The 26,063-nt window shown below is 43.2% G+C and overlaps 1 protein-coding gene across 1 annotated transcript; it reads left to right on the top strand.

Moving 5' to 3' along the window:
* Positions 1-259: 259 nt before the first annotated feature.
* LOC311243872 (uncharacterized protein) lies at positions 260-26,063 on the top strand (the record flags this gene model as incomplete). The annotated part of the gene is made up of 6 exons (XM_084333245.1): positions 260-393; positions 845-902; positions 1,427-1,505; positions 9,989-10,356; positions 24,710-24,847; positions 25,509-26,063. 6 exons carry the CDS (start codon positions 260-262, stop codon positions 26,061-26,063), a joined length of 1,332 nt encoding a protein of 443 aa, XP_084189371.1.

The raw sequence follows: 26,063 nt of genomic DNA, 5'->3' as shown, positions 1-26,063 counted from the left end.
TATTATTATTATTATTATTATTATTATTATTATTATTATTATTATTATTATTATTATTATTATGTGATCTGGTAACAAAGCAGCTCTTTCTGTCCCCCCCCCCCCCCGTCTCACTCGCAGATCCCAGAGAGATAGTGGCGCTTCCCCGTGTGCATGTGTGTGTTACGGGTGTGAGCGTGTGTGCGTGTGCGCGTGCGTGTTGCGCGTGCGTGTGTGTGCGTGTGTGTGTGTGAGAGCAAGTGAGCGCCAGCGCCCCCACATGGCCTCCATGCAGGACGGGCTGAACTTCACTGCTCCTCCGTACAGCAAGGTCCTCCTGCTGGGCGCTATTGCCGCCGCCTCGGCCTTCGTCGTCACCATCCTCATCGTGGTGCTCTGTGTGGGCTGCCAGAGGTGAGATCACACACACACACACACACACACACACACACACACACACACACACACACACACACACACACACACACACACACACACACACACACACACACACACACAGCAACACAATGACTCAAATGCACGTGTGTGCAGCGAGACAATGACTCAGATCCAAATGCTGCACACACACACACATCACTACAACAAACATTTCCATACAAACGCTGCAGGTGCACACACACACACACACACACACACACACACACACACACACACACACACACACACACACACACACATCACTGAAACATGTCTATAGAAGCGCCGCAGGTGCACACACACACACACACACACACACACACACACACACCACTATGACATTTCCGTACAAACGTTGCAGGTGCACGCACACACACATGGCTGCTACCTAACCCCTGTGCTGTAACAGTCACTGTGTTCACTATAGGAAGGGGAAGACTCATAATGTCTCCAGCGAGGGGAGCAAACAACGCCTCATGGACATGGTAAGCCTTCTACTCTGCCCTGTGTTGCGCTTGTATTATTCTCAGAGACATGTTAAATAGAGCTCTCTACTCTGCCCTGTGTTGCGCTTGTATTATTCTCAGAGACATGGTAAATAGAGCTCTCTACTCTGCCCTGTGTTGCGCTTGTATTATTCTCAGGGACATGGTAAGCCCTCTACTCTGCCCTGTGTTGTCTTGTATTATTGACACAGTGGCAGCTCAAGCTAATTTAATTCAGTGGGGAATTGTTTTATTCAGAGGACACCTCCTCAGTGTTAATTAGTGTTTAACTTGGCACATGTGTGTGTGTGCGTGTGTATGTGTGGCCTCTATGTGCCCTTTGTGTGCGTGTGTGTGTGTGTGTGTGTGCGTGTGTGTATGTGTGTGTGTGTGCATTTGTCTTTTATCTGCCGTGTGTGTGTGTGTGTGTGTGTGTGTGTGTGTGTGTGTGTGTGTGTGTGTGTGTGTGTGTGTGGTCTCTATGTGCCCTGTCTGTGTGCTTGCATGTATATATGTGTTGTCAGGGTATACTCAGGCAGTCCAAGCTGCGGTCCATCAGCAAATCGGACACTGAGATGAACAAGATGAACTGCAATGGCAAAAGTGAGTCACTCGTGCCACTCTAGAACCTCACGCTAAAGTGTGTAGAGGGCTGTCATTGGCTAAAGACGTTCTTAGTAGACTAATAGCCATAGAACCTTGTTGACTAATTGATTAGTTGATTTAATTGACAAATCTGTAGACATTTTGTTTTTCCCACATGCAATCATCCAGAAGGAATGCATCCCTTTTCAAGCCTGTGCACAGCACAAGCTCCCCACAGACTCCTATAGAGGCTCCGGTAGTGCTGAGTAATTAAATATTATATATTATAATATTTCCCTGCCTCTGATCGGCATGTATTTTATACATTGTGTACTTTTTGACGGAAGAACGCGACGGTGAGTTTTCGGATACGCTAACTAACATAAAAACTGCTATCATGAGTTGATACATCGAGTGATCTGTGCACAAAAACTATCTATTTCTTCTGTGAAACTCTTAGTAATAACAATATCGTGTGAGATAAGAAGCGTTGTGTTTTGGGTGAAAGTAATCGCTGGTGAACCATTTAGGTGGAAAAAGAGAGAGTTAACCAGCTTGGGGGAAGACGTGAGGGAGGGGGGAAGACGTGAGGGAGGGGGGAAGGTGGTGTTCATAGATCTGGGGCTTCATAGATCCGCACATTCTCAATGAGGGCCACGGTGGCGATGCTGCTAAGCCATGTTCAGTAGTTTATTGAACGTTTTTGGTGGAAAAACCAAACCAAGCAAATAGTTATTCAATATACAACATATTTAAAGTGTAAACACGCGTGGAGTTTTTTTTTTAAAGATGCCGGCGCCTCTGGGAGTCTCTGGACAACCTTTGCTGCGTGTGCACGGGCTTGAGAAGGGATGCAGCGCTTGCTCTATTTCTGCTGGGCAGGTAAACTCACTCTTGCTAATTTCCCTGAAGTTGCCTACTGCAGTTTTAAAAGATTCAAAAGTAAGTCTATACCACAACCGGTAAATCTGTAGATTGGGCAGATTTTCCATATCTACATTCATGTAAGTAATTTTTATAATTTTTGTCAATCCAGTATATTCTCTATAACTAAAGGTTCAGCATTATGCTTAGTTTTTGTTTAGTTTTTATACCCATCTTCATTATTTTATATTCACACTCTATTTCATTATATATAGGTGTAATACAGGGGTGTAAAAAGTACCCAGAAACTATACTTAAGTGAAAGTATGGGTACCGTCTCAAAATCTTACTCAAGTAAAAGTCAGAGTATCTCGCTAAAAACACACTTGAGTAAAAGTTAAAAAGTTTCAACTTTTAAATGTACTTAATCAAAGATCCCCGCTTTCTAGTCTTGCACAAGGACCAATGAGCATGGGTATGGGCGGGTTAATTTTCCATTGATGGGGATTTGATTGGCTGTTTTTAAATAAAGTGTGGGCGCAGGATTAATAACGTTAATAACGCTAACTATAGTTCGGCCAGAGAAACAAATATACAAATTCGAATAGTTGGACCTGCGAGATTTGTACTTTGTACTTTGTAGGTCTGCATTTTAAATGTAAGGATTAAAAAGTATGTTTTTTTTCTCTGAAATGTAATTGAGTAAAAGTACAAGTATACAAACCTAATAATACTCGAGTAAAGTACAAATCCCCCAAAACAGTACTTAAGTATTGTAACAAAGTACAATTACTCAAGTACTTTACACCTGTCCCCTGGTGTAACAGGGCTGAGGTGAAAAAAAATCCACCCTAAAACAGAATTTGGCCGCAGCGGCATCATCTCACATCAGCACGTGTGTCTGGTCCTGTGATGGTGTTGCGTCATCTCACATCAGCACTGTGTCTGGTCCTGTGATGGTGTTGCGTCATCTCACATCAGCACATGTGTCTGGTCCTGTGATGGTGTTGCGTCATCTCACATCAGCACATGTGTCTGGTCCTGTGATGGTGTTGCGTCATCTCACATCAGCACATGTGTCTGGTCCTGTGATGGTGTTGCATCATCTCACATCAGCACGTGTGTCTGGTCCTGTGATGGTGTTGCGTCATCTCACATCAGCACATGTGTCTGGTCCTGTGATGGTGTTGCGTCATCTCACATCAGCACATGTGTCTGGTCCTGTGATGGTGTTGCGTCATCTCACATCAGCACGTGTGTCTGGTCCTGTGATGGTGTTGCATCATCTCACATCAGCATGTGTGTCTGGTCCTGTGATGGTGTTGCGTCATCTCACATCAGCACGTGTGTCTGGTCCTGTGATGGTGTTGCGTCATCTCACATCAGCACAATGTGTCTGGTCCTGTGATGGTGTTGCATCATCTCACATCAGCACGTGTGTCTGGTCCTGTGATGGTGTTGCATCATCTCACATCAGCACATGTGTCTGGTCCTGTGATGGTGTTGCGTCATCTCACATCAGCACGTGTGTCTGGTCCTGTGATGGTGTTGCGTCATCTCACATCAGCACATGTGTCTGGTCCTGTGATGGTGTTGCGTCATCTCACATCAGCACTGTGTCTGGTCCTGTGATGGTGTTGCGTCATCTCACATCAGCACTGTGTCTGGTCCTGTGATGGTGTTGCGTCATCTCACATCAGCACTGTGTCTGGTCCTGTGATGGTGTTGCGTCATCTCACATCAGCACTGTGTCTGGTCCTGTGATGGTGTTGCGTCATCTCACATCAGCACGTGTGTCTGGTCCTGTGATGGTGTTGCGTCATCTCACATCAGCACGTGTGTCTGGTCCTGTGATGGTGTTGATGGTTCATCCTTGGTTTGTGAAAATGAACAACTCTTTCAAAGCTGCTCTAAAAGGAATCTTATGATGTCATCCAGAGACAGAATCTCTGTGCGCTGTGTGACAGAACCTGTCAGTACCTGTGAGTTTTTACAGGAGCATCAATCGCTTTTTATTTTTTATACCTTGTAACGCTGGATAATGTAAAAACTTTTCAAAATGTAATCACTTTTCCCTTTAGAAGGACTTTAAAATGTAATAAAAACTGGGTAATGTAATAACTTGCTGGATAAAGTAATTATATCTGGAACGGATAATGTAATAATAGCCTTTTCCTGATAATGTAATAACGTATTACATTATTTGGTGGTTGTTACATTATCAAGTGGGTAAAATCTTTTGGATGTATATTGTAATAACTTTACAGAATAATGTAATATTATGTATTATGTTTATTTTAAACAAGAATAGTTGAGGAAAAAATGTCTCTCTCTCTCTCTCTCTCTCTCTCGTTCAGTTCAGTTCAATTCAATAATGCCTAATTGGCATGACTGCATTTATGCAACAATTATTATTAAAACATTATTGTCAATAAGAATCAAGTTAACCCTTGAACTGGACAAATCTGTAGATTGGGCAGATTTTTCATATCTACATTCATGTAAGTAATTTTTATAATTTTTGTCAATCCAGTATATTCTCTATAACTAAAGGTTCAGCATTATGCTTAGTTTTTGTTTAGTTTTTATACCCATCTTCATTATTTTATATTCACACTCTATTTCATTATATATAGGTGTAATACAGGGGTGTAAAAAGTACCCAGAAACTATACTTAAGTGAAAGTATGGGTACCGTCTCAAAATCTTACTCAAGTAAAAGTCAGAGTATCTCGCTAAAAACACACTTGAGTAAAAGTAAAAAAGTTTCAACTTTTAAATGTACTTAATCAAAGATCCCCGCTTTCTAGTCTTGCACAAGGACCAATGAGCATGGGTATGGGCGGGTTAATTTTCCATTGATGGGGATTTGATTGGCTGTTTTTAAATAAAGTGTGGGCGCAGGATTAATAACGTTAATAACGCTAACTATAGTTCGGCCAGAGAAACAAATATACAAATTCGAATAGTTGGACCTGCGAGATTTGTACTTTGTACTTTGTAGGTCTGCATTTTAAATGTAAGGATTAAAAAGTATGTTTTTTTTCTCTGAAATGTAATTGAGTAAAAGTACAAGTATACAAACCTAATAATACTCGAGTAAAGTACAAATCCCCCAAAACAGTACTTAAGTATTGTAACAAAGTACAATTACTCAAGTACTTTACACCTGTCCCCTGGTGTAACAGGGCTGAGGTGAAAACAAATCCACCCTAAAACAGAATTTGGCCGCAGCGGCATCATCTCACATCAGCACATGTGTCTGGTCCTGTGATGGTGTTGCGTCATCTCACATCAGCACATGTGTCTGGTCCTGTGATGGTGTTGCGTCATCTCACATCAGCACATGTGTCTGGTCCTGTGATGGTGTTGCGTCATCTCACATCAGCACATGTGTCTGGTCCTGTGATGGTGTTGCGTCATCTCACATCAGCACATGTGTCTGGTCCTGTGATGGTGTTGCGTCATCTCACATCAGCACATGTGTCTGGTCCTGTGATGGTGTTGCGTCATCTCACATCAGCACATGTGTCTGGTCCTGTGATGGTGTTGCGTCATCTCACATCAGCACATGTGTCTGGTCCTGTGATGGTGTTGCGTCATCTCACATCAGCACATGTGTCTGGTCCTGTGATGGTGTTGCGTCATCTCACATCAGCACGTGTGTCTGGTCCTGTGATGGTGTTGCGTCATCTCACATCAGCACATGTGTCTGGTCCTGTGATGGTGTTGCGTCATCTCACATCAGCACTGTGTCTGGTCCTGTGATGGTGTTGCGTCATCTCACATCAGCACGTGTGTCTGGTCCTGTGATGGTGTTGCGTCATCTCACATCAGCACGTGTGTCTGGTCCTGTGATGGTGTTGCGTCATCTCACATCAGCATGTGTGTCTGGTCCTGTGATGGTGTTGCGTCATCTCACATCAGCACTGTGTCTGGTCCTGTGATGGTGTTGCGTCATCTCACATCAGCACGTGTGTCTGGTCCTGTGATGGTGTTGATGGTTCATCCTTGGTTTGTGAAAATGAACAACTCTTTCAAAGCTGCTCTAAAAAGAATCTTATGATGTCATCCAGAGACAGAATCTCTGTGCGCTGTGTGACAGAACCTGTCAGTACCTGTGAGTTTTTACAGGAGCATCAATCGCTTTTTATTTTTTATACCTTGTAACGCTGGATAATGTAAAAACTTTTCAAAATGTAATCACTTTTCCCTTTAGAAGGACTTTAAAATGTAATAAAAACTGGGTAATGTAATAACTTGCTGGATAAAGTAATTATATCTGGAACGGATAATGTAATAATAGCCTTTTCCTGATAATGTAATAACGTATTACATTATTTGGTGGTTGTTACATTATCAAGTGGGTAAAATCTTTTGGATGTATATTGTAATAACTTTACAGAATAATGTATTATTATGTATTATGTTTATTTTAAACAAGAATAGTTGAGGAAAAAATGTCTCTCTCTCTCTCTTCAGTTCAATTCAATAATGCCTAATTGGCATGACTGCATTTATGCAACAATTATTATTAAAACATTATTGTCAATAAGAATCAAGTTAACCCTTGAACTGGACATGTCTATGATTGGAACATTTAATAGACTAATAACTACCCTGGATCTGTGAGAGATTCTTTGGCTGAACGTCTTGGACTTGATAATGTCAGTGACAGTTTAGTTAGTATTATGAAGCTGTACAAAGCTGCTGGGTGTGGCAGTTGTCTTGCAAAACGAATCAGGGAACTCTTTTCTAAAGGTAATTGGTGGATAAAGGTATGCTTAGACACATAGGCCATGGGTGCTATAAGATCAAACACATCTTAGACACATATACAGGTGATAAAAGGTCAAATATATCTTGGACACATAGGATACAGGTGATATAAGGTCAAAGACATCTTATACACATAGGATACGGGTGATATAAGATCAAAGACATCTTCAGACACATATGATACAGGTGATATAAGGTCAAAGATGTCTTTTTGGAAATAGAATATTGTATTTTGTTTTTTTACATGAAAATGGGCAGCAACAGTTCACCTTTCAGTATGTTTGGTGGTTACAGACAATATAAGGCCAAATATAAGCTTTGAAAATAAACTACAGTGTGGGTGTGTGGTAGTCCAGTGAGCTAAGGCATTCTGGGAAGTACTACTTTATATTGCTATAGTGAGAGCAGGATCTTTGATAACAAGTTCATGCCCTCTACAATCTGTGGTCTGGAGAGAGAGAGAGAGAGAGAGAGAGAGAGAGAGAGACAATAAACGTTATTTGTTTCAAAGAAAGAATTTGTTCAATCTTTCAAAAACACAATTATTCAATAATATAAAGTTACACAGTCTGTTTATGGAGCTGAGGCATTTAAGAATAGAACATTATTCGTATCCCTGCATGTGGCAAAGTGAGACAGTTGATATGTAGGCCACAAAACAGAATGCTCTTTTGATTTATTACATTACATACAGTACCTGTTTGCCTAAAACGAATCAAAGCTCATTTGGATATTAACCCTTTCAATTACCACCCTTCTGTAGTGTGCTGGTGAAAGGGTTAAAGCTCAAGATGATCAGTATGAATCATCCATGAAGTTAGACTTCAACACAACACATTGCCAGTGGAGGTCCAGGGGTTTTGTCCCTCGATGACGTCACAGATCGGTCACAGATCCAGACCCATGGGTTCTTTCTTGAACCTTTCATTGAAGATTATTTTTCTTCTTCTCACAAACACATTCACACCTGGGTGCTGCCCAGATGTCGAGGTCTGCTGTAGGCCAGTGAGAAGCCCCACTGTGGGGCAAGACTTCCCTACTGGTCTGGAGAATGGAACCAGAGAACAATCCGGTCACAATGCCGGAGCCCGATTTAGCTCAAAATACGTAAATAAAGCACTTATCAACCAGAGGAAAAAGGTGCCCATGGCTATAACATAACGTACATTATGTACCTTTTTTCCTGTGGTCGGGATTAGTACTTTATTCACTTACAAAAAAAATTAAGATTTATTATTTAGCGTTTATCGCTTTATTCTACTGGGCAGTCCAGTAGAGAGAGAGAGAGAGAGGAGGAATGGGAGACAGAGTGGGGGGAAGACATTCGGCAAATAGCGACGGGTTCGGGAATCGAACCCGGGTCGGCCGTGCCGCGGCTGAGGGCGCTATGTGGTTCGCCACTGGGGCGCCCCCCTTATTTACATTTTCTAATGAGACCGTGTTGCAATGCCGGCTTCTTTACCCTTTAGGCCACCACTACCTGCTGGTTCTCTGGTGTTCAGAGTTGTTCGTGTTCGCAAACATTGATTCAAGCTCTCTTAAAGGAACACGGCAACATTATGGGAAATGTTATCTCCAGAGTCAGATAGATACCAATCTCCTCTTTGTGCGTCTGGGAAATGAAGGAAAGCTGATATGGACCACTAGCCTAGCGTAAAACTCCGGGAGAGGTATTTTTGACCAACAGTTAGGCTAGCTGGTCCGTATCCGCATCCATTCATTTGTTTAATTTCCCATAATGTCGGCATGTTCCTTTAAGATCATAGCGTAGCACCGTATCACTGCTGTCTGGTGAAAACCTCCTATCTCCAATTTTGGTGATTTTGAAATCAGTGTCAATATGAAAACGAGGTTGTGTTTTTTCTGAATTCCCGAAGAATTTACCTTTTTGGAGATACTAGGTTTCCTCTCGACAGCAGCGATGTCCTGTTTTATGGTGGATTTCCCCTTAAAGGTCACATATTAGTCTCTGATGGGTCTACTAACACACAAACTATGAAATAAGACAATCCAGTCTGGGCTGCCTAGGTCTGAAAACATGCGATTCATCAAGCCATTCAGATTTAAGATAAGATAAGGTATTCCTTTATTGATCCACTTGAGAAAATGGCCTCTCAGTCACATGTCAAGCGGGGGCTCATGGACACTGCGACGTGCGTGTGCATGTGAAAACAAAATGGCGGCTTGCTAGTAAACATTCTCGTTTCCCACCAAACGGACAAACCACGGTTATCTACAATATGTTTTTCCGACAACATTTTAGGCGTGAAACAGGACACACAATCGCTGGATCTTACCTCGTATTTGACATGCAATGCATACTTTGACAGTTTGATCTGAATTTGAGTAAGCCAGGCGCACCATGAGCACCATGAGCACAGAGTGCGGGAGCTGCAGCTCATTTGTATCTAAAGTTACAGGCACAAAAACAGCTTAGTCGAGAACAGCACTATTATTCATACAATTAAAACCAACAAAGAAAGAACAATGTATCTTAAATACTCCACAGCTAAATAAAACTTCAAAGACATGTTTTTGGGGGGGGGGACCTCAGAGACCTATATTAACTTAAATCAAAAAGGATTATAATATGTGACCTTTAAACGACCTCTAAAACACCCTCTACACTGGTAATAGCAGCCTCTCCGTGCGCTGCAGAGGCGTCTTTAAAAGCGCGGCTCTCCCAGCTGCCTGCCGCCCCGCCGCGCCGGTCTAACTCTGGCCCTTCCTTCTCAAAGGCAGACAGCTCCCTCAGATCCCCTCTGGCACCGGGGAGGCCGGGGAGCACACTTATTCTGAAGTGGGCCGGCGGGCCTCCCCGACGCGCACTGACGACTCCACTCTCTACGCCATGGTAGGCAGGGCCGGGCAGACGGACACGCCGGCCCCCCCGGCCGTCCCGGCCAACACGCCGGCGCCCCCGGACCCGGATGGCGACGGGGCGGAAGGAGGAGGCCTCCCCGAGCCCGAGGTCATGACCCCGCCGCAGCAGCACCACCACCACCCCCAGGAGACGGCGGAGTACGCCTGCGTGCGGAAGCTGCGGAAGGCCGACAAGGCGCTCCCCCAGAAGAGGGACAGCGGGACGGACATGGGCGAGCCGCCGGCGCCGCCCCCACGCCACGCCCCGCCCACGCACCCTGCGCCCCCTCCCCCGCACCACCCCCACAGCACCAAGCTGCCCCGCAGGAACGCGGAAGCGTTTGGCCACCCCTCCTTCCCCAAGGTAGGCGGAGCTTATGGGTGCTGATGATGCGGTTTGATGATGCAGTGTTTCAGGAAGTGAAGGAAGTCAGCATCAGAAATCCTTTTAGTCATTGAAGTCATACAATTCTAATGGCTAGCAAATATAAGTGCGTGTGTGTGCGTGCGTGTGTGTGTGTGTGTGTGTGTGTGTGTGTGTGTGTGTGTGTGTGTGTGTGTGTGTGTGTGTGTGTGTGTGTGTGTGTGTGTGTGTGTGTGTGTGTGTGTGTGTGTGTGTGTGTGTGTGTGTGTGTGTGTGTGTGTGTGTGTGTGTGTGTGTGTGTGTGTGTGTGTGTGTGTGTGTGTGTGTGTGTGTGTGTGTGTGTGTGTGTGTGTGTGTGTGTGTGTGTGTAGGAGCTCATTGAGATACTGAAACGTAGGATCTCCGGTTTGCAGTATAGACTTGAACATCACCATGGGTTCATTGATCACAATGCAGTGACGAACACTGGCCGTATTATTCCAGTGATTCCAATGAGCCAATGTTCAGCGCTTTGATGTGTGACTGAGAATGAGAACTAAAGACACACGACATACTGAGGCCGTTTGAGGGTGAGAAGGATCAACATAATTAGCATAAATACCACTACACAATAAAACATTTGAAATTTTATTGGAAGGATAAACCCCTTGAGATATGCTATCTCGTTTTCGAGGGGGTCCTTAACATAGGATACAAACATGAATAGATGAACATCAGATATACTCAATAAATACACATTAATACAGCTGAAATAAATACTAGCAATCTGCTCAATGGTAGAATCAAGAATCAAGAGGCTTATTTGTCACATACATACTAGGGCATACAGTGAAATGCGGGTGGTCATGCCCGCATTGATTGTGCAAAATACAATAATAAAAATAGGCATAGAAAAAAAGAAACATAGAAAGATAAAATAGGTAAGACACAAGTTATGCATGGTAAAAAAAGACATGCTAAGTTCCTGAGAAACTGGTTCCTATACACTACTATTCAATATACAATTTACAATTTTTAACTCTTAATGTATCTAAACTATACTAGGCGTCCTAATGATGGTGTTAATGATCTGGAGCAGAAAGATCATTAAAATAAGGCCATGCAAGAATGACTTACTTACTTAGTCCACTTCTTCCCGATTGGGAAATAAGGCTTTGACCATTCAACGCCATTTAGCCAGGTCTTTAACTACTCTCTGTGCCATTCAGCCAGGTTTTTGGCTACTCTCTGTGCCATTCAGCCAGGTCTTTAGCTACTCTCTGTGCCATTCAGCCAGGTCTTTAGCTACTCTCTGTGCCATTCAGCCAGTTCTTTAGCTACTCTCTGTGCCATTTAGCCAGGTCTTTAGCTACTCTCTGTGCCATTCAGCCATGTCTTTAGCTACTCTCTCTGTCTTCTTGCCCCATGGAGGATTAATTTATCGTAGCTCGCCTTCAACTGGTCTACACAAGGTGTTCTTTGGCCATCCAGGTGGTGTCCATCTTAGTGTTACCTTTGGTATCCTGTTCCAACACGGTCTCATCAGAAAAAGTACTAATCGACCACAGGAAAAAAGGTACATACTGTATGTTATGTTATAGCCATAACATATTGTATGAGTAATATATTTACATTTCGTATCGGCGAAAGTCCAAAACAAACAGCACGACCGGGAGTTGAACTAACGATGATTGTGATCGTGGGCGTGTGCGCTCACCACTAGACTAAACCAACCACCCACCTTGATACAAACACAGCAATACTATGTTGATGGTTCGTTTTAATGTTTAACGGTTATGGTTAAGATAGAAAATGAGGGTTAGGGTTAGGGTTATGGTTAATTTAAGGTAACAGTGCGGTTATGGTTAGGGTTAGGGTTAAGGTTATGGTTAGTTTAAGGCAACAGTGTGGTTATGGTTGGGGTTAGGGTTATGGTTATGGTTAATTTAAGGTAACAGTGCGGTTATGGTTAGGGTAAGGGTTAAGGTTATGGTTAGTTTAAGGCAACAGTGCGGTTATGGTTAGGGTTAGGGTTAAGGTTATGGTTAGTTTAAGGCAACAGTGTGGTTATGGTTGGGGTTAGGGTTAGGGTTAATGTTATGGTTAGTTTAAGGCAACAGTGTCATTATGGTTAGGGTTAGAGAGTTAAGGTTATGGTTAGTTTAAGGCAACAGTGTGGTTATGGTTAGGGTTAGGGTTAAGGTTATGGTTAGTTTAAGGCAACAGTGTGGTTATGGTTGGGGTTAGGGTTAAGGTTATGGTTAGTTTAACGCAACAGTGTGGTTATGGTTGGGGTTAGGGTTAAGGTTATGGTTAGTTTAAGGCAACAGTGTGGTTATGGTTGGGGTTAGGGTTAAGGTTATGGTTAGTTTAACGCAACAGTGTGGTTATGGTTGGGGTTAGGGTTAAGGTTATGGTTAGTTTAACGCAACAGTGTGGTTATGGTTGGGGTTAGGGTTAAGGTTATGGTTAGTTTAACGCAACAGTGTGGTTATGGTTGGGGTTAGGGTTTGAAACTATCAGAAAGGTGTGTCTCAATAGTCTTGAGGTAAAGGCACTAGCCTCTCATGTGAGCATCCTGGGTTTGTTCCCTAGCAGAGGAGCTCAAATGTTTTCTGAAAATGTTAAAAGTAAAATCATTTGAATATGTAATATAATGTATTTATGTAAATATATATATATATATATATTACATATAATATTACTTATTTATAATACGTATATATTGTACATTTTCATAAATACGTTGATATATTACTTTATGGCTATAACATAACATACAATGTGTACCCTTTTCCCTGTGGTCGATAAGTACTTTGTTTACATTGAGCGGGATTGGGCTGTCTGTCCTGGTCAATTCTGAGTGCCGCCGGCGTTTCATTTCAAGGACCAGACTACTGCAGCCGGTTTTACAGTACAGCTCCTTATTTGATATTCTGTTGTGCCAGAAGATGCAGCAGATTCTCCTCTGGCACCTGTTGAGGAACGCATCGATCTGGTCCGTGTCTCCTTTTACCACTCGGCAGCACTCTGAGCCATACATCAGGATTTGACATCGATGTTATGGAGTCTAATCTTAGGCCTATAACTGTATTGCCTACAATATTGCCTCGGCTGAAGTCTTTTGCGAATGCCCGACAGGCTTTGGTAAGCCTTTCTTGAATTAACAAAGAAACAGTTAATAGAGTGATATATATACAGCATCTAAAAATCTTCATGACTGCACAATTACCAAATGTAAGTATCAAATCAAAATTCTTCCTGGCAATATTACCAGATACAGAGAGGTGACACTGGTAAATCTTCTTTTTAAATACATCCATAAATATGCGTTATCTGAATTGAATACGAACAAATCTCAATACAGGAAATAAATGCTTCAGTTACACTATTATGAGGTTATCTGTGTCCAAGAGTTAAACCCTTCATCAGACATGCAGTATTTGGTGTGGCAAGCTTCTGTTTGCTTGCTCTCCGGAATAAAGGGCTTAGGGCTTGGACCACATCAGTTCTGTGGGCAGAGGGGAGGTGGGGAGCATTGAGATGTGGAGGATAGGAAATCAATATCACTTGCTGGGCCCTGACGTGTCCAGGCCAAGGCAGGCATTCACTGCTGCTGCTGGGGATCCGAAGGAAACTAATCTGACAGGAACCGTAGGTGAGATCAGATGGATGTGAGTGGACGAGGAGGGGCGCGCGGACGAGGAGGGGCGACATATTTAGGCTAAATATGCCTTGTTTTATAAATGTGTATATAGTGCTGTAATTACATTTTCGAATAAATATGCACGATCAAGTTCAACAATGTGTGCTTTTATTTTGATATTCCTTAATTCCACGTTGAAATTACGCAACATTAAGTGTGGGGTCGCCAAAAGAAATCCTAAATTAAAATGGGGTTGTGGTATAAAAAAGTTTGAGAACCCCTGCACTAGAGGAAAGGCCATGGTGTCCTCCTGTAGGGGTCATGAATGTGCATTATCTTTTTAGATATATCTTCCCAGTTTGTCCTGATGGTGGTGCTAAAGTCATCGATAGGTGTCTTCGGGGGTTGAGTGAGTTTGCAGCAAATCTTCGGGTCAGGGGATCCGCTATAGAGGAGAGATCCTGGGGTCATGATCGTGCACAGCAAAATCCATGGCAATCCCGCCATTACTTTTCAAGATATGGTGAGAACAGATCGTCACCTCACACGCACCCGCACACAGAAGCGAAAACAGTACACTTTGGAATGCAACAGTTGTGATTGGAGGATCAAGAAAATAGGGCAGAGCTTGAGATACACTTTCACAGCCACACGACACAACGGGTTAACCCTTTCACTACCACACTACATACGGTTAATCCTTTCACTACTGAAAGGGTCAACCGTATGTAGTGTGGTAGTGAAAGGGTTAATGCGTATCGTCAATCAAAACAGTCAGTTACCGTTTGTAATAATTATATTACCTCCACTCTGTTTGCAGCAGCTGGTCTTCTCCGTGCTTGTGTGGTATGTAAAGTCACTTAAGGTGCCTTTGTGTGTGTATATATGCTCATGTGATCATTCAGAGTCTATCCGTCAGCAGTCTGTTTGCCCGGTGGAAGTAGCTGTTCAGTGTTCTCTTGGATGTGGACCTGAGACTGCGGTAGTACCGTCTGCCAGAAGGCATGAGCTCAAACAGTTGCTTGCTGACGCATCGCCTGGTGAATATACTGCATATGGTGGGGTAGCTTGAACATTTCAGTACATTTCAGTATAATTAAATTCGCTCGACATTAGCCCAGTAAGAGAACGCATGACTGTCTGCTGCAATGTGTTCTAGAGATAGATTTCCCTAAACAATTACTCCAGCACTATTTCAGTAATTCATTCATACCCAACCACCTGACCCAGGAACTCCAGCTTAAAAAATTATCTCAAGCTCTGCTCTAACTGTGCTCATCATAGGTATTACCCCCCCCCCCCCCCCCCCCCCCCACGTGGAAATCCAGTTCTCTTCTCAGATGGGACAAAACCTCATTCATCTTAACCCTTTCACTACCACACTACCAAAGGGTTAACCCTTTCACTGTGACGATACAGAAGGTTAACCCTTTCACAGACGGTTAACCGTCTGTAGTGTGGTCAGTGGCGGCCGGTGGGTACTTCGCCACTAGGGGCGCTATACCAAAAAAAAAAAAGCCCAACACAAACACGCACAGCTCTCTCTCTCTCTCTCGCTCTCTCTCTCTCTCGCTCTCAGATGATGTCAGATCCATTCAATAATAAACACATTTGTAAAGCTCGTTATTTTAAACAAGTTACCATTCATTGTCTGAGTGGTTATGTCCCACATGCGGCGAAATTAGAGAGAGAGAGAGAGAGAGAGCGAGAGAGAGAGAGAGAGAGAGAGAGAGTGAGAGAGAGAGAGCGAGAGAGAGAGAGAGAGCATTTTAGTAAAGTTACATTTTCAACAAGATTGCTGCTATTTAAACACTTCATGGAAACGGGGTAACGTTAACCTTATGTCGACTGTAGTATTGTATGACCTCGACATAGCGTTTAAACGTTAACGTTACTCTGTTTCCATGAAGTAATTATAAAAGTGGCCAGCTAAGATAACGGAGCTAACAGCTAGCAGTAGATGTAACGTTACAACGTTATGCGGCATCAGTAGACAACGTATCATGTATTAAACTAGAGTTAAGATCGCTAATCTACCTTGTTGTTGGCTTGTTGATAAAGTATATCCACTCCATGGCATTGTCCATCCAGCCTGTGTTGATGTCCATCCATTGTTGTCCCTCCGCATCCATATAGCTTGTTGTTAGCCAACAAGCTGTGTGAGTGAAGAGCTGTGTCTTTGTCCATTTCCGCCTCGAACAGCCTGCAAACTACCTGGCGTTCTATCGCCATGCTCTAAGACAAACTCTAACCTTAACCAACTTTGAAAGAGTGCCTAAGCTTAACAGTCTAAAGAACTTGCAGTCACGGTACGCTCGTCTAAGACAAACAGCTGCCTGCATCATTCTCACAACAACACAACTATCTCCACCGACCAACCTAGGAATAACCTAGAAATTGGATTCGGCCAATCAAAGATTGTCTCTGTGAAATTCTGCTACGGAAAAAAATACTGGCGTCGGCCAATCAGAGAGCGTCTCCGCGAAATGCGGCTACAGATATTCTTGACGCTACTGGCTAGACCGCTTCAAATCGCGCCCGGATTCCAACATAATAGTCATATTTCAACGCACAACGCGTTATGCACTGATTGGCTGTGACGGATACAGCGATCAAACTGTGACGCGCACTCAGAGCGCGTATAGCCCGGGCCGAGAAATACGAAAAAATAAAAAAAAATAAAAAAAACGTGATGTCACTTCCTGCTTTGGAAAACGAGTGTTTTTTAATTGCGATAATAACGTTATATTGTGCATTGGAAACACAAACATACTTAAAATGAGTAAATATTATTAATTTTAAACATGTTTATATTATTTATAGGGCTATAAAACTAAAAACTAAAAACTTATTTTTCTTGTTCTGTCATATAACCAGGGTAGGGCCTGAGGGGGGGCGGCGCCCGAGCGCCCCTAGTGGCGAGCCGCCACTGAGTGTGGTAGTGAAAGGTTAACCTTCTGTAGTGTGGTAGTGAAAGGGTTAAAATCAGGGTCCACGGTCTAGTCATGTAAACATGTAAATCAACGTAGGGGTCTGAGATGTAGGTTTGAGAAGCATTCTGTTGTCTTTCATTGCCTTTCAAATAGTTACCACTTACCCACAGTGTTTGTTCAAACGCGCCACTGGCGTCGCTTAACCTCTGATAACGCTCTCACGTTTATCTATTACATTATTATGATATATTAGTCACGAGGCTGTCCTCCGCTCTCGCCGGTGTCCTCGGCTCCATATGGCAGCGCGGGCGGTGCGGCCGACAGCCTGTGTGTGTTCGGGGAGGTGCATTGATCCCCTCCAGGTGACCAGCGGGATTCCATTTGCCGCGCCGCGAGAGGCCTGGCGGGGTCACAGCGGTCGCCGTTGACCCGGGTTCAGTTCTCACACTGAACACGCAGTTCAGGCTCCGCATATGTGTGCAGTCTGCTCACATACCCCCCCCTCCCCTCGAACTCATATGGATGATGCAACTCACTGAAACTGAGACTCGTGGTCCTACAGACTCAAGCTCCAACTTCCAGGGAAAATCTATGCAATTTGGTTCAAATGTATCATTATTATTATTATTTTTTTAATACATTTATTTAATTTAGAAAATAATTGACTACAGTTTTATTCCAAACCTCTGAAATGCATTAGTGCAATATCATATTTTTGCGCCTCGAAATGGGTTAATTTGTGCTCTTGAATCTAATAAGGTTCTAAATTGCAGTTTTCATTCACACACATGTATCTTTTACCAGTCCAGTGTCTGTGAATGCATTGTCCTGCAAGAGTAGGCATGGCTCAGATATCAGACCGCAGGGAAGATGCGGTCTTCGATAGTTTTTTATAGAGCAAGCGTAATTTGGTCAATACACACTTAAACTGCTAAGTATGACATATTGAATATAATGTGCACATACAAATGGTGTGTGTGTGTATCTATGTGTGTGTATGTACATGCATGTTTCTTTGTGTGTGTGTGTGTGTGTGTGTGTGTGTGTGTGTGTGTGTGTGTGTGTGTGTGTGTGTGTGTGTGTGTGTGTGTGTGTGTGTGTGTGTGTGTGTGTGTGTGTGTGTGTGTGTGTGTGTGTGTGTGTGTGTTGGATATGGTGTGCCATGCATATTATACTAGAGGTTTTCACAGGTCCAAAAAATGTGACCCTTTCCAAAACGTTTAAAAAAAAGAGACCTCTCCTAGACAGATCGAAGGAAAAAAGCTAGAGGAAAATTGGACCCGATCTAAATGGAACTCAATGTAATCAAACTTGTACCAGAATAATTTGATATTATCTGGTTAAAATTGACACTCTATTTCTCAAGATTTTGTGAATTCTGAAATGTCAAAAAAAAAAAAAAATCTCGTCCACTTAGCTATGCTTACCAAGACCTGTGGTAATAATGGCTGACTCAGACTTCCGGTTTGGAGATGTGTGGGTAGTCGACCATTGAAAGAGCTCCCGGTCAAACAACATCGAAAGAAGGAAGTAAAACTGTCTAAAACTGTCTAAAACAAAATAAAAAGTGATAATTCAAAGATATAAGAGAAAAGGAAGGATGACCACGAGAAAGAGCGAGAGAAAGAGGACCCCGGAGGACGTACAAACACTGGAGGAAATATCTCTACATGAGGAAATGGCGGAAGAGATAACTCAGGCGAGCATGACACAGGTGGGCAGAGGCGTGGAGAACGTGGAGCCCGCCTGGGTAGCGAAGATGCAAGCGACCATGATGGCCAGTGTACAAGAACTACGGGCTGACATACAGGCTAACGCAAAAGCTATCCAAGCTATACAAAATAGCATACAAACCAACACGCAGAACATACAAGCTGGCGCATTGACTAACCAACAGGATAACGCGACAACTAATCAAGAGCTAAAAACGAGTATACAAGCTAACGCAATGGCTAACCAGGCGAGCACGCAGAATATACAAAGCAACATCGATGGACTAAGGGAAGAGTTGAAGAGGGGACAGGACGAGCTCAGAGGGGAAATGGATAAAGGACTCGAGACAATGGATGGAAAAATACAGGAACAAGAGAAAGACATAAAGATGTTGGAAGAAAGGACGGCTGAAACGGAAGAATGGAATACAGAAATACATGATATTCTAAAGGTGACGCTCAAACAACAGAACATGTTGAGAGAAAAGTTAATGGACTTGGAGGGGAGGTCGAGGAGAAACAACATACGAATATGGGGACTGAAAGAGGGGATGGAAGGAGACTCAATGATCAAATTTGTAGACACCCTAATTCGAAGAGAATTGAAGATGACAGACCTCGACAAGACAGGGATTCAAAGAGCACACAGGACACTGGCGCCGAAGCCGCGGTTGGACAAGCCACCGAGAGCAGTTATAGTAAATTTCTTGGAACTCGAGGTCAAGGAGAACATTCTTAGAGCAGCCTGGCAGAAGAAGATGGAGGTGGAGGGACAGAGAGTAACTTTTGACCATGATTATGTAACAGAGGTGGCGGTAAAGCGTCGGAGCTACGTTCAGATAAAAAAAACTCTGAAGGAAGGAGGAATCAGATTTCAAAAGGACATGGGGATTCAAGAGATATATTGAGACGGACATGAAAGGAACACAGGAGTACACATGTCGCATAACACAATTAGACAGGAACATGAAAGTGACTAATGCAGAGCTTATGACCGGGGGCTCGGAGCAGGTCGCACACAGAAAGAGTTGGACATATATAGTGCACATTTCTTTGCCACTAGGGGGAGCCCTCTCACTAGGAGAGCCACTACTCCCCACCCACCAGCGGGGGAAAGAGGGGTACGAGTGAGACCCTCAACTGCCATGGAAGTTCCAAGTGTTAATGTTTATTATGGTTATATGTATGTAAGTCAGATGGAGATAGCAGAGGCTACAACCACAAATATTATTTTATGTGACATGGGTAGAACGGGAAACAATTGGAAAAGAAATATGACATAAGTTAAGGGTATAAAAATGATGTCGTTAAATGTGAATGGTATGAATAATCCGATCAAGAGGAGTAAGGTGATGACGAAACTTAAGAAAGAGGAGGCGCAGGTCATCTTCTTACAAGAAACACATCTAATATCACAAGAACATGAAAAGCTGAAGAGATTCGGGTAAATCTGTTCTATAGTTATTTTAAACAGAACCTTAGAAGAGGAGTAGCTATACTAATTAAGAACACAGTGAAGTTTGAAATGATCAAGGAAATAAGGGATAAAGAGGGGAGGTATGTAATGGTCAAGGGGGAAATGGAAGGTCAAATGGTAACACTAGTGAATGTGTATGCTCCACCAGACAGTGAGAAATATCTATTTGAAACAATCTTTGATATCATAGCGTTGGAAGGGGAGGGGGTCCTGATCTGTACAGGGGATTTCAATGTAGTACTGAACTATGACATAGACACGGCAAGCACAAAGAAATGGAGGACAAACATTAGCAAATATATGAATATACAAATGGCAGAATTAGGAATCATGGACATATGGAGAGCAATGCACACACTAGATAGAGAATACACACATTATTCACTTCCACACACAACATATTCAAGGATAGACTATTTTCTCATGACAACAGGGGACAGATACAGGGTAGAAGAATGGTGACGGACATATCAGACCACAGCGCAATATATCTGACAGTGAATCTTAAAAGTAGACGGAGAAATACTGTTTGGAGACTGAATGTAGGACTATTAAATAACAAAGGTTTGGTTAATGAAGTAAAGGAAGACATAATTAGATACAGAGAAGAAAATGATAACGGAGAGGTAGACCCAAACATTTTATGGGATGCACTAAAGGTAGTAATAAGGGGAAAATGTATAGCAAAGATGGCATTACTCAAGAGGGCTAGAATAGAGACATACCAGAACTTGATAAAGAAACTAAAAGAATTAGAGAAAGAACACCAAAGCTCAAATAACCAAAAGACACTTAGGGAGGTAAAGGAAGTTAGAGGAAAGATAAACAAAGAGCTGCTGACAGAAATAGAGAAGAAAGCTAGATACATGAAGCAGACATACTATGAAGGGGGACCGAGAGCGACCAGACTTTTAGCTAGACGAATCAGGACTAGGGCTGGGCGATATAACGATAACGATAAATATCGCAATATATTTTAATAATCGATATCGAATATAAAAAATATATATATATCGAAGAAAAAAAATTGTGACCTGCAACAGGGCAGTTTTAAAACCAGAGACAGTGGACAGACTTGTCTTTCTTGCCTGCAACTTAAAGTAATGGCTTTCCTTGTCCAAATGACAATACAGACCAAATTGAGATTTATTTTTCTCTTGTCCATTTATTTTGTTTGCTTTCTAATTTAAAATACAGTTTGAAACCGTCTGTACACAGTAGGCTATGTGTGCTAGCAGAGCTAGACTCCAGTCACGAGTCACGGTGCACATGTGCGGTGGTTTGTCCACCAAAAAATCGCCAAAAGATCGAAAATAAACTAGCAGAGCCAGAACTGTTCAACTCCCCTGGAGCCACAGCCAGCAGAGAAGCCGGTTTACTTTCGCTTTTAAACCAGCTGCAGCCTGAGAACTGGAGTGTGAGGGGATGTAACACTAAAGATGGCGGCAACGACAAAGAATTGCTTTAACTTTTTTTTTTACTTATAACAATTTCGATAATTATCGATATCGAGAAATATGATAACATTATCATATCGTTATCGCAATATGATTTTTTGCCATATCGCCCAGCCCTAATCAGGACACAACAAAACTGAACACAATACACACAATAAGGGACATGAACACAAACAAAATACTGAGAGAACCAGCTGAAATAGAGAAGACATTTGAAGAATATTATAAGAAACTAAACTATACACACAACCGATAGCGGCAGGAGAAGAGGAGATAGAGATTTTTTTTTTTTTATTTGATCTACCATCGATAGGGAAGGAACAGAACGAAATATTAAATGCAGAGATCACAGAACAGGAAGTATGGAATGCGATCAGTAAAGCAAAGAGTAGTAAGTCACCGGGTAGCGACGGGTTCCCCTCGGAATTCTACAAAACATTTAGACAGGAACTGAGCCCCATATTAGAAGCAGCATTCAGACACACAATGGAAAAAGGCACAATACCACCTTCATGGAAAGAGGCCATAATTACTACAATTCCAAAAGAAGGGAAAGATAGAGAACTGTGTAGCAGTTTCAGACCTGTGTCCATACTTAATGTAGATTACAAGATGTATACATCAATAATATCCAAAAGATTTGAGACATTTATGACAGATATAATAGACGAAGACCAGACCGGATTCATTAAAGGAAGACAGACACAGGATAACATAAGGAAGACAGTGCAGGTGGTAGAGGAGATACAAAAGGAAGGAGGAAGTGCAGTATTAGTTAGCCTAGATGCAGAAAAAGCTTTCGACAGTGTAAGCTGGATATAATATATAAAATTTGGATTAGATAAAAACGCTATGAAAACAATTAGGGCATTATATCAAGAACCGACGGCTAGGATTAAGGTAAATGGTAGTTTGACGGACCGGATTAAACTAGAGAGAGCTACCAGACAGGGTTGTTGTCTTTCGCTGACGCTCTTCGATGTATTCATCGAACCACTGGCTCAACTAATTAGACAGACCAAAGACATCAAAGGGGTGGAGATAAGGGGAACAGAACATAAATTGGGACTGTTCGCAGACGACGTGATAGTGTATATGAGACAACCAGACACAAGCTTTCCGACACTGATGGATTTACTGACAGAATATGGATACTACTCAGGATATATACTCAACGTGACGAAGACACAGACTTTAGCACTGAACTACACGCCAACGATAGAGATCAAAGAAAAATACAAAATTAAATGGGACATGGACAGGATCAAGTACCTAGGGGTGAACATTACAAGAGGGATGGAGGGGTTATACAATGCAAACTATACACAGATCAATCAGAAAATCAAGAGAGACCTAGAAAGATGGACAGTAATGCCCCTAGATTTCATCTCAAGGATCGAAATTATTAAGATGAACATATTACCAAGGTTACTATACCTATTTCAGTCTCTACCTATATTAATACCACAAAAACAATTCAGGGAATGGGACAGTCAGATATCAAGATTCATTTGGGGGGGGGGGGGGGGGGGGGGGGGGGCCAAGGATCAGATATGTGACTCTACAACGACCAAAGGAAGAAGGAGGAATGGCGGTACCCAGTTTAGAAAGCTATTACTATGCAGCACAGCTTAGAACAGTAGCATGCTGGTGCAATGTGAATTATGAAGCCAAATGGAAAGATATAGAAACCAAAAGAGAGGGATTCAAAGTGCAGGCACTGATAGGAGATAGGGAACTGTTCAGAAGACAGGAACAACTACTAGACCCAATTACAAAATTCACTATAAACATATGGAACACAATAGTAAAGAAATACAAGCTAGAAAAATAATCCAACATACTGAGATGGATAACACAATTCAGACCAGGGATAGAAGAACATGGGTTCAAAAGATGGGAACGGGGGGGGGGATAACAGCAATATGTACAATGATAGAAGGAGGGGAAATGCAGACTCTACAAAAATTGAAAGAAAGATTCGGACTAGAGAATAGGGACCACTTTAGATATTTACAGATTAGAGACTACTATAACAAGGAAATAAAGCAAGACAGAGACAAAGAACAGAATGGGGTAATTAAGATAATGGTAAAATCATACGAAGGAAGGAAGGGAAGGGTGATATCAGCACTATATCAGGAAATAATGGACAGTAAGGGAAATACAACATTGTATATAAAAGAAAAGTGGGAGAAAGAGTTAGAAATAGAGATAACAGAGGAGGAATGGTATAACACATGTAAGACACAACAATCAACCACAGGATCAAGGATATGGAGGGGGTTTGGGTGGAAAAACATAATTAGATTCTTTATAACACCAGAAATACAGGGCAATTACACACCAGCAAAGAAACTATGTTGGAGGGAGTGTGGACAAGAAATAGCGAACCACACACACATATTCTGGAGATGTCAGAAAATAAGGCACTACTGGAAAGAGATAGGAGAGATAATAAATGAAATAATAGGATACGAAATACCCCAGGAAGGCCAAGTGTTGTATCTGGGGAACCTATCACAGGAAGGAATCCAAGGGGAAGACAAATACTTGATTAAGATACTAATAGTGGCAGCCAAAAAAGCTTTAACTAAACTGTGGTACAGGGTAGAAGTGCCGACGAAGGACCAATGGATAGAGATAGTAGAGGGGATACAGGAAATGGAGAGAATCACACATCTGCTGAGGCTGCAAGAAGAGAAGTTTGAATTGAAATGGGAAAAGTGGGAAGAATATAGGAGGGGAAGGAACGACATCACAGGGGATTGAAAAGGATACAAGGAAATGATGAAAAATGTAAATAAAGGATGCAAATATAGAATGGACCAAAGGACCCATGCCACACTTTTTCTTTTCTAATTTTTGTATTTTTGTATATCTGTTTTATTTTTATTTCTTGTTGATGAGTCTTTATAATTTTGTATGTGGAAATGTATTGTCTATGTATGTTGTTGAAAAAATGAAAATAAAAACTTAAGTTTAAAAAAAATAATGGCTGACTCAGTCCATCCCCAACTGACCCTAGACCAGCCTCAGGTCTCTGGGTTTTATAATACAAGACTGGACTTGTACTATGTATGTGTAAGTTATTGAACGCAATGATGATCAATTCCTACCTCTCGTGTGATTGGTTGATCTGTCGTCAGGAGGCAGTGTTCATGGGCAACGGGGAGCAGTACATCTGGAAGCCTCCGGAAGATGCTGACATCATCATGCTCCAAAACAAACCTCTAGGCCCGCTGGGCCCTCACACTATTGAGAACATCCAGCCTTCTGCCGCTGCGGTGAGACAGAGCACGTGTCTGGTGCACACAGCGTGTGTGTCTATGCCTAGTGCATGCAGCATGTGTGTCTACGTGTGCATGCGTGTGTGTCTATGCCTGGTGCACGCAGCGTGTCTGTCTACATGTGCATGCAGCATGTCTGTCTATACGTGTGCATGCGTGTGTGTCTATGTGTGCATGCATGTGTGTCTACGTGTGCATGCGTGTGTGTCTGTGTGCATGCGTGTGTGTCTATGTGTTGCATGCGTGTGTGTCTAGTGTGCATGCAGCATGTGTGTCTACGTGTGCATGCAGCATGTGTGTCTACGTGTGCATGCAGCATGTCTGTCTACGTGTGCATGCAGCATGTGTGTCTACGTGTGCATGCAGCATGTCTGTCTACGTGTGCATGCAGCATGTCTGTCTACGTGTGCATGCAGCATGTGTGTCTACGTGTGCATGCAGCATGTGTGTCTACGTGTGCATGCAGCATGTGTGTCTACGTGTGCATGCAGCATGTGTGTCTACGTGTGCATGCAGCATGTGTGTCTACGTGTGCATGTGTGTGCAGTTTACTTTGCCTGTTTACAGACATCCCCGCGCTGAGTGACGTTGTCTCTGTTTGACCGCAGGTCGCGGAGACATCCCCGCGCTGAGTGACGTTGTCTCTGTTTGACCGCAGGTCGCGGAGATGTACTCTAAGGTGTGTAAACCGGGAAAGAAGAAGAGAGCCGTGCCGAGTTCTCCCCCGGCCAACCCGGGCTTCCGGACCTTGGGGCGCGGCGACCGGGACCGCGACCGCGACGGGGGTTTCAGCGTGGTGGTCAAGCCCCAGACGTGGGCCCCTCAGGAGGGCAAAGCGCTCGGGGGGACGGCCCTTCTCGACGACCACTGCTACGAGTCCATCGGGACGGAGGAGCAGTGCGACCCGAGCTACGAGAACATGGGGGAGGGTGGAGGAGGAGGCTGGAAGCGGGAGAGGCCCCCCAACACGTGCGCCACCCTGCGGCCCCGGAGGAAGAAGCCCCAGCAGCCCCTGCAGCAGCAGCAGCCCCCCCCGCCGCCGCCCACGCAGCAGACCCCCAAGCTGCAGCACCTGCCCGCCAAGGCCCTGCTGCTGCCCGGGGAGAACCTGTACGAGAGCATCGGGGATCTGAAGCAGGGCTCGGCCAACTCCAGCACCACCACCATCTTTACATTCAACGACGGCATGGAGATGTACGTCACGGGGCTTTAA

This window comes from Notolepis coatsorum (assembly GCF_963971535.1).
Source record: "Notolepis coatsorum genome assembly, chromosome: 17".
NCBI lineage: Eukaryota > Metazoa > Chordata > Actinopteri > Aulopiformes > Paralepididae > Notolepis > Notolepis coatsorum.
Note: the sequence above shows the minus strand (reverse complement) of the source record. Positions and strands in the feature narration are given on the sequence as shown.